Raw genomic sequence first — 13,908 nt, 5'->3', positions numbered from 1 at the left:
AGAGGGCATTCCAAGTAAGAGAAATGTACAAATCAAACTTGGTAGGGTAATGACTAGACAAGTCAGGAAGGAAAAAAGGTCTTTGTAGAAGAGCAGTATAAGAAACAAGTTGAAAGAAGAGGAAAAAAGTGAACTGTAGACCAGTATGAATTTCAGGCTCAAGAGTTTGGACTTACGGAGCAACAGAAAGCTCCTGAGAAGGGAAGTGGCATAACCAAACACTACTTTAAGAAAGATCAATCTCAAAGATATATAGAAAATGTAGTAGAGAGAAAAATGACTCCGCAATAATTTTGGCAAAAAAAAAAAAGTCTGGATTATGATGGTGAAGGGATGGAAGAAAAAGGATAGAAGAAACATTACAGAAGAAAAACTGATAAAGCATAGTGACAGAATAATTCAGTTCAGTCAACCAAATATTTACTGAGGACTTATTATATGCCTGGCATTGCTCTACCCAGTAGATTCCCCAATGAACAAAATCAATAAATTCTCCTAAATTCTAGTTGGGAAGATGGACAATAAACAAACACATAATATATCAAGTGAGGATAAGGACTATGGAGAAAAGTAAAGGAGGAAAGGGAGTGCTAGGGCAGGAAAAGGGTTAATGTCATATATTTTATAATCAGGGAAGGTCTCTCTTATAAAGTAACATTTGAATAGAGATTCTTAATAGCAAAGGGAATGAGTCATGCAGATTGGGTATGGGGAGCCAAAAGAAAAGAAATTCTAAAATTCAAAACTGGTGTCTTAGAGAAAAACAATACTAACAGAAAAGAGGATTTGAAGGTGGAAGTCTATTATTTAAGGATGAAAAAAAATGCTTTTAATTATGCTATGATTGAAGGTACAATGTAGTATCGAGGTACCAACAACCAGCAGGCAGCTGAGAAAATGTAGGCCTGGAATTTGGGACATCAAAGCTAAAGATGCAGGAGTTAGCCACAGAAGAGGTGGGTAAACTGGAAAAGAATAGATGAATATTTCAAAGAAAGACTGAAGTAAAGAAAGATCAAAGTGCTATGGTCTAATGGACTATAACTTAGGGACTGTGATATTGAAGTTGGGAAACTGAAGCAAAATCTTTAGGACAGAGAATTAGCTATTACCCTCTAGTTCCTCAATGCTTACAGAATAAACCCAAAATTCTTAGCATGGCATTTACAGCCTGCAAAACAAAGTTTAAACCTACCTCTAAGCCTCATCTCTCACTACTATATCCCCTCTTATTCCATCTCCACCCCTAATCACCCTCAACAATTCGTATTCTTCAGTCACATCAATTTCTTTTTTCAGATTACATCCTTTCTTTTACAACTCAATGCTTTTACATGAGTTTTGACTCTCATAATGACTACTCTGTGATTCACTCAAATATGTCAAAACACAGTGGATGTCAAATTAAATGAAGTTGCAGGTCTGATATGGACATCTATTGGAAAGAAGGAAAGGGGAACAATGCAAAGATAGGAAGTTAGATGCTTTGAGATAGAAGATAATAAGAAACACAGTCACGGAGAATATGGAAAGGAATCATTGGTTTTTCCTCACCACTTTTTCATGTTCCCTCAGTGCAACTATTCAATAATTTAATTATTTCTGAATACACATACAAAAAGCATTATTGAACAATACTTACCTTACTATCTGCAATGAACTGTTAAGGTCTATTCCATCACTCACCTCCTTGTCCCTCAAAAGACAAGGTCAGCTATAACTTGCTAATGAGACACAACCCAGTCTGAAAAACACTGCTATTTTCGATGTTTATACTTTAGCTGGCCAGCATCTAAACTTGCCTATTCCCGACTGTGAGTAGTATTAGTGAGCATCCCCTACCTTAGTAAGAGGTAAGCTTTTCCTTCCCATTTGTACACTTGTGTGTACAAAGACCTAGTGACAGTTTAAAAATGATTCACAGTAATTCATAAGAAGTCCACTGTCAGTGATAACCAGGGAATATACTTTTCTTTTTCCTTAAAAACACACACACACAAAATTGCTTTTCTGCTTAATTTAATTGGAATTGAGTTTTGTTGTTTGCAAAAATAAACTTGACTGATAAACCTAATTGTAAGCATATCCAAGGGCTTCTCCGGTGGCTTAGCAGCAATGAATCTGCCTGCAATGCATGAGATGTGGCAGGAGTCGGGGGGTTCAATCCCTGGGTCGGGAAGATCCCCCTAGAGAAGGAAATGGCAACCCACTCCAGTGTTCCTGAGAAATCCCATGGACAGAGGAGCCTGGTGGGCTACAGTCTATGGAGTGGCAAAGAATTGGACATGACTTAGTGACTAAACAACAACAAAGCATATCCATATAAGCAGATCATCAAACCAGAGTCATAATCATACCTTCCATTGCTTTGGGCAGATTCTCAATTATTTGTTTCTTTTGCAGCCCGATGATATCAGCTAGGAAATCAGATGAAGGGGGAGGCAAGCGGAATTTCTGAAAATACATAACAGGCTTTTACAAAAATGTTTGAAAGCAGTTAAAATACTGTCAAAGATCTAGACTTTATCAGCTCAGTGCTATGAAAAATCTGGACCTTAACTGTTTGCATTGTAAGATGAGAACTGTTTCCTTAATGTGTAAAAGTGACTGAATAAGTGAAGCACCATTTATCCTACCCTAGCAATTTTCTTTGCTTTCCTGACTACACATTATACTAAAGAAACAAACATTTAAAAAATGTGTAACTCAGAAAAGAAAAGTACCCTTTATTTTTCAAAGCACTTTCATATCCATTACTTTAGTGGATAACATGCCAGGTAAAAATGACAAGAAAAAAAAGAAAAAGCAGTGATCGAGAGTTCAAGCCTCAGGCTCACCTGGGCTTAAATTCCAGATAGACCACTTGGCTAGCTGTAACTTGGATGCATTACTCAATTTCCTTATGAATAAAATGGGAATTTTAAAAAGTATCTCTTATAAGACTATTGTGAGAATTAAAGATGATGCATGCTAAGTATGAGTGATAAAGGGCTGAGCACATAGGTAGTATTCAATAAATTAAAGCAGAAAAGAAAATGAAGACCCAAGGAGAATTAGGTTAGGGCTAACAAATTCAAATGCTCTCAAGGGTAAATGGATGAAACAGTCTGATAAAGAATGGAGCAAGCTATGGGAAAATGAAGAGTACATGCCCTTTCTAAAGGGGAGAGCTGCTATTCAGCTCCAGATACTGTTTTAAGGGAACTCAATCTTGTGATATTGTCAAGAGAGGCCAAAAAACATGGACTTTATGTAAATTTTACAATTTTTAAAAACACCAATGCCCAAATAAAATGTGACAATGTCAACTACAATCTGGGAACTATAGATTACAGCCTGGTAACTATAGATTGCAATCTGAGATTTTGCCTAGATTACCAAAAGAAAACTATCAGAGACAAATCTAATCCCAACACAAGGTATCAATCGAAACCTTTTTAGCTTTCTACAACTTCTACTTCTTGTTCAATCAGGCTGCCAAGCAGCACAATTTGAAATATATGCACTAGTCTTGATGTGTGAGAACCTGAATCAAGTCCAAATAAAAAGTTTTCTTGACTTACATGTTTGAATGCCTTTCGGAGAAATCCAAATTCCAAATAGAACTTGTAAAAGTGTAGCTGACTCAATCCCTGCAGTATAAAAACCACCACATTGTTCAGGTGGTTTTGGTGAAAAAGCTGGCACCAGCTGTTGAAAAATCAAACCAATAAATACAGCTAAGACTGAAACTTTTAAGTCAGTTACAGGCATTCAGAAGGGAAGTGTGGAAAAAAGCACTGAGCAACAGCTATCAGAGTTTATCACTGCTCACTGACTGCCTGGAAATGGAGAACAGCTATTACAGCACAGAATTTAAACAAAGATCTCTTGAGGTAATTATTTATTTCATTCAAATCAAGTAGAATACAAAGTGAAACACAATGAATTCAAATCCAAAATCCTATTAAGATTTGTTTTAAACTGGAACTAATTAAGCTCAATTTACAAAGGCTTATCTTCAACATCCCAATCTGCTCTACAATCCTTTCTGAACAAGTAAGCACATGACTGGCTTCAAGAAAGCCAATTTTAGATAAAGTGACAGAGCAATGGCAGGATCTGTTAACGCAGAGAGGGTTTTTGACATATTTAGCTACCCCACCCCCAGACAGAAGTATACATCTGAAAACCTCTCTATTGGTACATACACGAACACAATTTTCATTAGACATTTAATAATGGCACTAAGGATACCAGAACAGTCATATTCTCTTTGCCCTTGATTTATAAAAAAGAAAAAAGATTGGAATTCTTAATATATGATGTTATTTCAATCAGGTCTCCATCAGAGGTTACAAACTAAAATACCTATAGCAGCCAGACAGATACTATAAATAAGGGAAGCAGGCCAGGTGGGACATTGAAGTATACATCTAAAATAAGGGGCCACTATTCATAGGGACAGTTGCCAGAATTTTTTGAAGAAATATGGATTTTTATAAAGGAATTTCCAATTTAAATTGTTAGTAATTTTGTTTAAAAAATTAGGACATTCTGGATGACAAATAAAAAATGTCAGGCAGATATGGTTCCCTAGATACAAATTTGAAACCTCAGGTCTATATCCATCTTTAAAGTTCATCTCATACCTGGGTTTAGGAAAACTGGATTTGCCCAGAACTGCATACTTCAGCAATTCACATAGCTGGCCATGGGTTATTTCACAGTTTTCAGCAAATAAAATGGTAGATAATCGAGCTTTCTGCAAAAGTAAATCAGGGCATAACAGATTATGATCATAAATAACAGCAATAAAAACAAGGCAAATTTTTAAATATTCTAGTTTCTGATTATTTTACCATAATATAAACATAAGGAGGGTTCTAATTAATTAGAAATGAAGGTCTAAAACAACCTGTGATATGACATTAATAAGATATTTAATAAACACTGATACAGAACCTTAATTATAGATATCCCTAACTTGTTATGTGCTAGGGATAGCAGGATGAATAAAATATGCTCTTAAGAAGCCCATTCTACCAGGGTGAAAAAATGCAGAAACAGGTAATTCCTGTTTAACATGTAGGTGCTGTTCTAAAGATAAAGGAGCAAAGAGACTAAAACTAACTGTCGGGGGGTTGGAGAATTTTAGAGATAGCATAACTGAGAAGAAAATAATGGAACTGGACCTTGAAAATAATGAGTCAGCCAGGTAGGAGGAAACATTGTGCCTAAATACGTAGTTTGGTTTGGCTGGAGTCAAGACTGCATGTTTCGCAGAGCAATGGAGATATGAGAGGAAAGTGAAGTTGAAGTCAGATCATAGATCAGTGTGGCCTAAGCAAGTGAGTCAGACTTTAGGCCTCTCCTTAAAGCAGCTTTGTACTTACATAAAGTTATCAAAGTAATTCATGCTTGTTAAAAAAGAGTCAGGTAACAGAGAAGGGTAAAACTGACAAGAGGTAGGTGAAAATAAGTCACCTGTACTTGTACAATTCATGTACTTATACAATTCAAATACAACTCATATCATTTTCCTTTTGGTCTGAGTGGCCTCAGAGTTCAAGCCCTAGAGTTCCACTGCTGCTGGTGCTGCTGCTGCTGCTAAGTTGCTTCAGTCATGTTCAACTCTGTGCGACCCCATAGACAGCAGCCCACCGGGCTCCACTGTCCCTGGGATTCTCCAGGCAAGAACACTGGAGTGGGCTGCCATTTCCTTCTCCAATGCATGAAAGTGAAAAGTGAAAGTGAAGTCACTCAGTCATATCAGACTCTTCGCGACCCCATGAACTGCAGCCTACCAGGCTCCTCTGCCCATGGGATTTTCCAGGCAAGAGTACTGGAGTGGGGTGCCATTGCCTTCTCCGGAGTTATCACTACCTAAGGTCAAATACCAAGCTCTACCATCCTAAGTGCCGTAAGATGTTAAGAGGTTAGGGACAAATACTTTGACCTAAGACTAAGGCTTTTTCATTTACAGAATAATTATAATTCTACCTTATGAGATTATTGGGAAAACCAACAAGGTAATGTACTGAGGCAAGAGTAATGTACTGAAGCCAGTGCCCAACATACCCTAAGATAAGTAAACATCAGATATTATTATTATTGCTATTTTCCCATGTGACTAAAGCTAATGCTGAGCACTTACCCACTTCTTACCCACATCTATTAAATCATTTAATTCTTTGTAAGTGGGCACTACTATTATCCCCATTTTACAAATAAAGAAATGGAGGAATGACAGATAAGTGCAGAACCAAAATCAGAAAACAGGCTCCAAAGCTCAAGCTCTTTTTATCTCTATATTATACTGTCCCCAAGGGATTATAGTTTACATTGTTTTGTAACCAACTCCCTCCACCAAAAAAAAAAGAAAAACCCAGGGAAGGAGTTCCCTGGCAGTCTAGTGGTTAGGATTTGGCACATTGTAATTGCTGTAGCTCAGGGTTCAATCGCTGGTAAGGGAAAAAGAGATCCTGCAAGTCGCTTGGTATGGGGGGAAAAAAGAATCTGTAAATATCTTTCCATATCTGTTAAATATAACAAATGTCAATTTTAATAATAGTCCACTCTCTCAATTTACCTAAAAACTTACAGCTTATCTGAAAAAAATTCCCTACTGATGACACTTGTTTAAATTATAAACAATATTATGATGAAGATCCTTGTATAGACATCCTTGCACACCTATTTTCTCAGGATAAATTCCTGGTCAAATAATCATGTATACCTTACATTCTGACAATATTGCTAACTCCTGAAAGAATATACAAATTTATACTTATCAAATAAAAATATACAATATTGACAATGTATGAAGGACTCTATATATAGCATTAAGTAATCATGGTTGCCAAATATGGGATGTCAGAGCCTGAGTAGGATAGGGAGAGCATACTACACAGGACAAAGTCCAGGTGAAGGCAGAGTTCCAGAAGGAGCGGTAAGAGAGCCTTCTTAAGTGAACAGTGAAAAGAAATTGAGGAAAATAATAGAATGGGAAAGAACTACAGAACTCTTCAAGAAAACAGGAGATGTTGTAGAGAGGAAACCAATTCTGACTCCATGTTGGAACTGTTTCTTTGACTTGCTTTTCATTGCTTTTGTTATTATATGTAATCATACAGAATGGTTTGCCTCAGAGAATCCTGCCCCTCTGCCTGACTGTAAACTAAAATGTCTTTGTTCAGAACCCTGTCCACCTGTGGATGGCAGGAAGAAAAAAATTAACACACCCCCTGCCTGAGGCTTGCCATTCTAGAAGATGTTTGTAAAATTAATGGCCTTTTTACTTTGCTTCTTTCTCTCTAACCTTTAAAAGAACCTGGCATCCAGACCCCAATAAAATGGTTACTTTGAGGTGCTAATCTGCCATCTTCTCAGTCTGCCGGCTCTTCCTTGCCTCAACACCTCATCTCTCAGATTCACTGGCCTGTTGTGTGGTAAGCAGAGCAAGCTTGGATTCGGTAACAGAGATACCAAGGAAACATTTCATACAAAGATGGGCACAATGAAGAACAGAAACAGTAAGATCCTAACAGAAGCAGAAGATATTACGAAGAGGTGGCAAGAATACACAGAAAAAACTGTACAAAAGACGTTATGATGACCCAGATAACCATAATGGTGTGGTCACTTACCTAGAGCCAGACATCCTAGGAATGTGAAGTCAAGTGGGCCTCAGGAAGCATTATTATGAACAAAGCTAGTGGAGGTGACAGAATTCCAGGTGAGCTATTTCAAACTCTAAATGATGATGCTGTTAAAGTGCTGCACTCAATACGCCAGCAAATCTGTAAAACTCAGCAGTGGCCACAGGACTGGAAAAGGTCAGTTTTCATTCAAATTCCAAACAAAGGCAATGCCAAAGAATGTTCAAATTACCATAGTTTCATTCATTTCACATGCTAGCAAGATTATACTCAAAATCCTTCAAGCTAGGCCTCAGCAGTACATGAACTGACAACTTCCAGATGTACAAGCTGGATTTAGAAAAGGCAGAGGAACCAGAGATCAAATTGCCAACATCCTTTGGATCACAGAAAAAGCAAGAGAGTTCCAGAAAAACATCTACTTCTGCTTCTTTGACTATGCCAAAGCCTTTGACTGTGTGGATCACAACAAACTATGGAAAATTCTTCAAGAGATGGGAATACCAGATCACCTTACCTGACTCCTAAGAAACCTGTATGCAGGACAAGAAGCAACAGTTAGAATCGGACATGGAACAACAGACTGGTTCAAACTTGGGAAAGGAGTACATCAAAGGCTGTAAGTTGTTATGCTGCTTATTTAACTCATATGCAGAGTACATCATGAGAAATGCCAGCCTGGATGACTCACAAGCTGGAATCAAGACTGCTGGGAGAAATACCAACAACCTCAGATATGCAGATGATACCACTTTAATGGCAGAAAGCGAAAAGGAACTAATGAGCCTCTTGATGAAGGTGAAAGAGGAGAGTGAAAAAGCTTGCTGAAAACTCTACATTCAAAATACAAAGATCTTGGCATCCAGTCCCATCACTTCATGGCACATAGATGGGGAAAAATGGAAACAGTGACAAATGTTATTTTCTTGGGCTCCAAAATCACTGTGAACAGTGACTGCAGCCATGAAATTAAGACACTTGCTCCTTGAAAGAAAAGCTGTAACAAACCTAGACAGTGTATTAAAAAGCAGAGACATCACTTTGCTAACAAAGGTCTGTATAGTCTAAGCTATGGTTTTTCTAGTAGTCGTGTATGCATGTGAAAGCTAGACCAGAAAGAAGGCTGCATGCGGGCTGAGTGCCCAAGAGTTGATGCTTTCGAACTGTGGTGCTGAAGAAGACTCTTGAGAGACCCTTGGACAGTAAGATCAATCCAGTCAATCCTAAAGGAAATCAACCCTGAATATTCACTGGAAGGACTGATGCTGAAACTCCAATATTTTAACCACCTGACTCGAAGAACCAACTCATTGGAAAAGACCCTGATGCTGGGCAAGAGTGAGGGCAAGAGAAGGGGGCAACAGAGGAAGAGATGGTTGGATGGCATCTCTGACTCAATGGACATGAGTTTGAGCAAACTCAAGGAATTAGCAAAGGACAGAGACGGCTGGCATGCTGCAGTTCATGGGGTCACAAAGAGCTGGACATGACTTAGCGACTGAACAAGGGTTAGGAAACCAGAATATACATTGCAGGACAGTGGCCCAGTGTGAAGTGTCAAAGCCTGAGCAGTATGAGGAGGGTATCCATGCAGTGGGAATTGGAGAGTAGTGAAGCTGGCATCAGATGTAAGAAATTGTTTAGGGTAAGGAGGGCACCAGTCCTGAGGGACAAATAGTAGTGTCACTGAATTCAGAGCCTGAAAAGGATATGTACAGGCATCCATGTGAGTAGCTTATCACAGTAGCAATGAAAGCATTCACAATGGAGAGTGACCTGGTACATTATGCAGAATGACCAGAGCCTAAGCTGGGTGAGGAGGGTGTGAGGGTGTGAGGCAATGGCAGGAAGAGGGGACCAAATCAAATACATCTGAAGATAAAGAAAGTCAAATTTTTCAGCTATATAAGGAAGTTATACATATGAAAAGGGAGACAACTAGAATGAACTCAGTGGAATTCGATTGGAAGCAAAGATAGGGATATGAATTGACAGTTTTTCAATATGTATAGATATATCTATATATATAAAGGTATTTTAATGTATACATATGTATACGTGTGTAAACCTATACACACATATCTCTTAGCTCTCATTTGGAATATTGACTTCCCAACAGCTATCAGCACATCTAGCACCCAGATCTTTAATTTCTAAATGTCATTCTCCACTAAAAAGAACCAAGTTTCCTCAGAGAGATGGCTGATTTCAGGCTAAGACAGGGGAAGCACAGAAGAGTCTGAAATATCTTTTTGTGCCAGAAAAACAAGGAAATGCTCAAGAATGAACAGGTCCATGTCAAAGGGACACAGAAGTTAGCTTAATGACCAAATCTGGGATATTTTGAGCACCAAAATAAATATAGTAATGGATGATAATTCATTGAATAAAATGAGTATCCACAAATTCATACTAATAAAAAAATGAATAAACTGAAAGTTTAATGAGGAAGCATCTCCCCACAAAATAACAGAGAAAAAGAGCAACTTTAGAGAAATTTAGCACATACTTTCTTAATCAAATTATCAAGGTTAATATCATCAGTACTGGGACAAATCAAATTAGGGTACAACCTCATAAAATACAAGAGAACATAGTATCACTTCTGTGACATTCCTGTCAAAGATGTATAACCTGAATCTAATAATGAGAAAACAAACCTAACTTGAGAGACATTCTGACATTCTACAAAATAACTGGTACAGGTTCTTCAAAGGTAGTAAAGCCACAAATGTCAAAGACTGAACAATTGTTTACACTGAAGGAAACATAACAACTAAAGTAACACATTTATTCTAAACTAGATCTTATTGCTGAACAGGATGTTATTAGAACTGGAGAAACTTGAATGAGATCTGAAAATTAGATGGTAGCATATATCCATGTTATTTCCTGATTTTGCTGGTTGCATTTTAGTTATGTAGATATTAGAAAATAATGTAAACACTAAAATATATGGGTGGAAGGTAGTTTCTGATACTGTCCTCACAAATTTTATGTTTGAGACGGTTTCAAAATAAAGGGGTTTCAAAATAAAGTGATGAGATTGTCAACTTTCTTCAACTTCCTACCACGTTAACCTTAAAAAAAATAAAATTGTTTTGCCAATCTGATAGGCTCCCCCAAAAGGAATCGCATTTTAAAAGACTTCATAGCACTAATTCCCTTACTATTGTTTATCTTCTCTCTCCACTAGAAAGGTAGCAGCGATCTTTCTTTACTCACTAATGTTCCCCAAGTGCCTAGAAAGACAATAGAAATCTGATGACTATGGGGATGGATGCCACAGAATGCTCAAGAAATGATAGATTATCAGCCTTATTATTCCATTACTGGAATGTAAACTGCACGGGGGCAGGAAATTTTGTGCTTTTATGCACTGGTATATTTGCAGAGCCTAGAACAATTCCTGCACACGGAAGACTTCAAAATATTTGTTGAACAAATATTCTTCTCGTGTGCCAGGCACAATACCGGTTTTAAACTGCCAATATCAGCCCCAAGGTAAGTGGTATTGTATTATCATTTGGGAGTTCCAAACTGCCTAGGGCTGCCCAGTCGGGATCCCCCATTGCTCACCTTGGCTACAGGTTGCTGCTTTTCCTCAAGATCCCAACGGGATCTCATCGCCTCAGCGGCCCCGACCAGCTTGCTCGGAATCCGGCTCCTCTTTCTGCCCTTCTTGAGGGTCCTCCCGCTCCTTTGCCTCTCTGGCTCCATGAGCCTGTTGAGAAAGATCGCTTTTCAGCTCTCTGAGAAAACCCCGACGCCCTGATGGCCCGGGCTGTCTCCAGAGTCGGGAGGAGCAAGGGCTTTGACAGCCTACCTACCACCTTCCTCAGATCCTCTCAAATCAGTTTACTGAGCGCTCCCCGCCCACCGCGGAAAGCGAGGGCGCCAACCGTCTTCCCCGTTACTCCACGCAGAAAACCACGCAGCACCAAGGCAAACGGCTTTATTGTCGACGCTGGAGGCCGAATTCGAAACGGTCCCCTAACGGCGCAAACGCGCCTCCGTCAGTTAGGAAGAGGGAAGAGGGCACTTTCGAACTGCTTCTCTGCCAAAAACCACTCCCCAGACTCCGTATCCCCGAAGACGCCGAAAAGAAGCCGGGAGGGACGGTAAAGATGACCTCCGCCTCTGCCTCAGCCGCGGGCAGAGAAGCCGCCGCAGCAGCCTCCCCAACCGCGCGGGGCGTTTGAATGGGCCGGAAGTGGGGGTACAGCGACTTCCGGCAGTTGGGCTGAGGCAAGGGAACATCAGGGATGGCGACCAAGAGACTCGCAAGGTATGCAAGGCGGTTCTGGGCGGTGGCGGGGAGTCGCTCCTGATCCGGCGCTGGCGTCCGCGTCAGTATCTGCCGTGTTCAGCCTCCATTCTCTGCAGTTTGGGCGTGCACTGGCCAGCCTGAACTGGAAGGCCACTCTTCTGGCACTTCAGTCACGAGCCTCAGTTAGCTCTTTGTAGGAGCGTGGAAGGACCAGGGAGGGCTCTCGACTCTGTGCCCCTGAGCCAGTGTCTGCCTATTCTAGGTCTCCGGGAACATTAAGAACGGCCCTACGGGACCATTCGGAGGTCACCGGCAGCTATCAAGATCCCTCCACCTATCAAGCTGTTCACCCCACCACTTACTAGTGATCTGTTTAATTCGTAGTGTGAATCGTGGCCTTTTTCCTGATTCTTGGACACGCTTTTCACATTTCTGATTAATAGAAACAGTGGAATGCATTCGTGAAAGCATTGGTTTCACAGTTGAATCATCCTGGTTTCACATACTAAATACGTGTTTTCTGGCAAATTGCCGAATTCGATTTCTCACCGATTAAATGTAGGTAGCAGAAGGGATGAAAGGAGATCACCATCTTAATTTTGTACAGTTGTTGAGGATGAAAGGAGATCACCATCTTAATTCAGTGAGTAATATGTCCGTAAAGAATCCGCCTGCAGTTCAGGAGACCAGGGTTTGATCCCTGGATTGGGAAGATTCCCCTGAAGAAGGAAATGGCAACCCACTCCAATATTCTGGCCTGGAGAATTCCATGGACAGAGGATCGCAAGAGTCAGAAGACTGACTCAACTACCACCACCATCATATAGTAAACAATCAAAAGATGTTAGCCATTATTCTCAACTTCCCATCACAGGTCAAACAGGGAAACTAGAATGAGTGGTGTGTGCCTGGTTAAACTACTTAGCAAAGTATTGAATAGTTTTGTCTCAGGACACTTAAGATGTCAGTAAGCCTAAGACCTCAATAAGCATGGAAGCAGATATTCACTGGAGAAAGACAACCAGACATGACTTTCTCAATATTAGAGAAGCCATGTTTGGCATAAGCCATTTTGTGGTCTGAGGCTGGCCACAGTGATCTTTTTTTTTTTTTAATTTATTTTGTTGTTGGCTGCACTGGGTCTTTGTTGCTATGTGCAGGCTTTTCTCTAGTTGCAGCAAGCACAGGCTACTCTCTAGTTGTGGTCTGCAGGTTTCTCATTGAGGTGGCTACTCTTGTTACAGAGTACAGGCTCTAGGGTGCACTGGCTTTGGTAGTTGGGGAGGGCCAGCTCAGTAGTTGTGCTGCGTGGGGTTAGTTGCCCCTCAACGTGTGAAGTCATCCTGGAGCAGGGATTGAACCCATGTCCCTTGCATTGGCAAGTGGATTCCTAATCACTGGACTGCCAGAGAAGTTTGGAAATTAATGCTATTAAAGAAACAAAAGAGGGAACATAGTAGGTGCCCTGTAAGTGTAAAGAAAGAGATATTCTTTAGGACTTGAGTTCAGTCGATAATAAATGTAGAAATATTTATAAATAGTGCCAAGTTGATAATTTTGATGAAAATAAATTCTAGTGTCTTCTTAAGACTTTATATTTTACAGTGTGCTTTGTTGTCGACAACTGACAGATCTTTCAGAAAGAGACAACAAAGACTTGAGAGAAAATATATTACAATTTTTCAATAAGAAGTTAATTGCCTAAACACCGTCAAGTGATCATATAGCAATTTGACGTTCCATTGCATTGAAGTATTGGCTTAAGTATTACATAAAGAAGAATGCATTTTTTTTTTAGAAGAATGCATTTCTTATTAAAATTTAATCTTTAAAATTAAAAAAAAATAAAATAAAATAAAAAAATAAAAATAAAATTAAATTAAAAAATTTAAAAAAAAAAGAAACAAAAGAATGCAGAAACAAATAACTGTTACCAGGCAAGAGAAGTAGCAATGGCAAAGATAATATCTCAGAAGTAAAGACTCTTAGTCCTGGGAG

The 13,908-nt window shown here is 39.4% G+C and overlaps 2 protein-coding genes across 9 annotated transcripts in view; one reads left to right on the top strand and one right to left on the bottom strand.

Annotated features, from left to right (window-relative positions):
- The window catches only part of REXO5 (RNA exonuclease 5), a 52,723-nt gene extending 41,117 nt beyond the window's left edge, over nt 1-11,606 (bottom strand). For 2 of the 3 annotated variants that reach the window (XM_043455997.1, XM_043456000.1), the window contains exons 1-5: nt 11,467-11,606; nt 11,220-11,364; nt 4,632-4,744; nt 3,564-3,690; nt 2,358-2,454 (exon numbers count right to left, since the gene is read on the bottom strand). In XM_043455997.1, the coding sequence (XP_043311932.1) occupies nt 2,358-2,454; nt 3,564-3,690; nt 4,632-4,744; nt 11,220-11,360 (478 nt within the window). In that variant the 5' untranslated portion in view covers nt 11,361-11,364; nt 11,467-11,606. The remainder of the gene's footprint in view (nt 1-2,357; nt 2,455-3,563; nt 3,691-4,631; nt 4,745-11,219; nt 11,365-11,466) is intronic. The other variant, XM_043455998.1, reaches the window with a different exon arrangement.
- Nucleotides 11,607-11,793: 187 nt separating this feature from the next.
- ERI2 (ERI1 exoribonuclease family member 2) overlaps nt 11,794-13,908 on the top strand; it is a 51,030-nt gene continuing 48,915 nt past the window's right edge. For 4 of the 6 annotated variants that reach the window (XM_043456006.1, XM_043456005.1, XM_043456002.1 and 1 more), the window contains exon 1: nt 11,794-11,928. In XM_043456006.1, the coding sequence (XP_043311941.1) occupies nt 11,906-11,928 (23 nt within the window). In that variant the 5' untranslated portion in view covers nt 11,794-11,905. The remainder of the gene's footprint in view (nt 11,929-13,908) is intronic. The other 2 variants (XM_043456003.1, XM_043456004.1) reach the window with 2 other exon arrangements.

The sequence above is a fragment of the Cervus canadensis genome, chromosome 32, assembly GCF_019320065.1.
Source record: "Cervus canadensis isolate Bull #8, Minnesota chromosome 32, ASM1932006v1, whole genome shotgun sequence".
NCBI classification, from domain to species: Eukaryota; Metazoa; Chordata; class Mammalia; order Artiodactyla; family Cervidae; genus Cervus; species Cervus canadensis.
The sequence above is the reverse complement of the archived record's forward strand: the minus strand, read 5'-3'. Positions and strand labels throughout refer to the sequence as shown.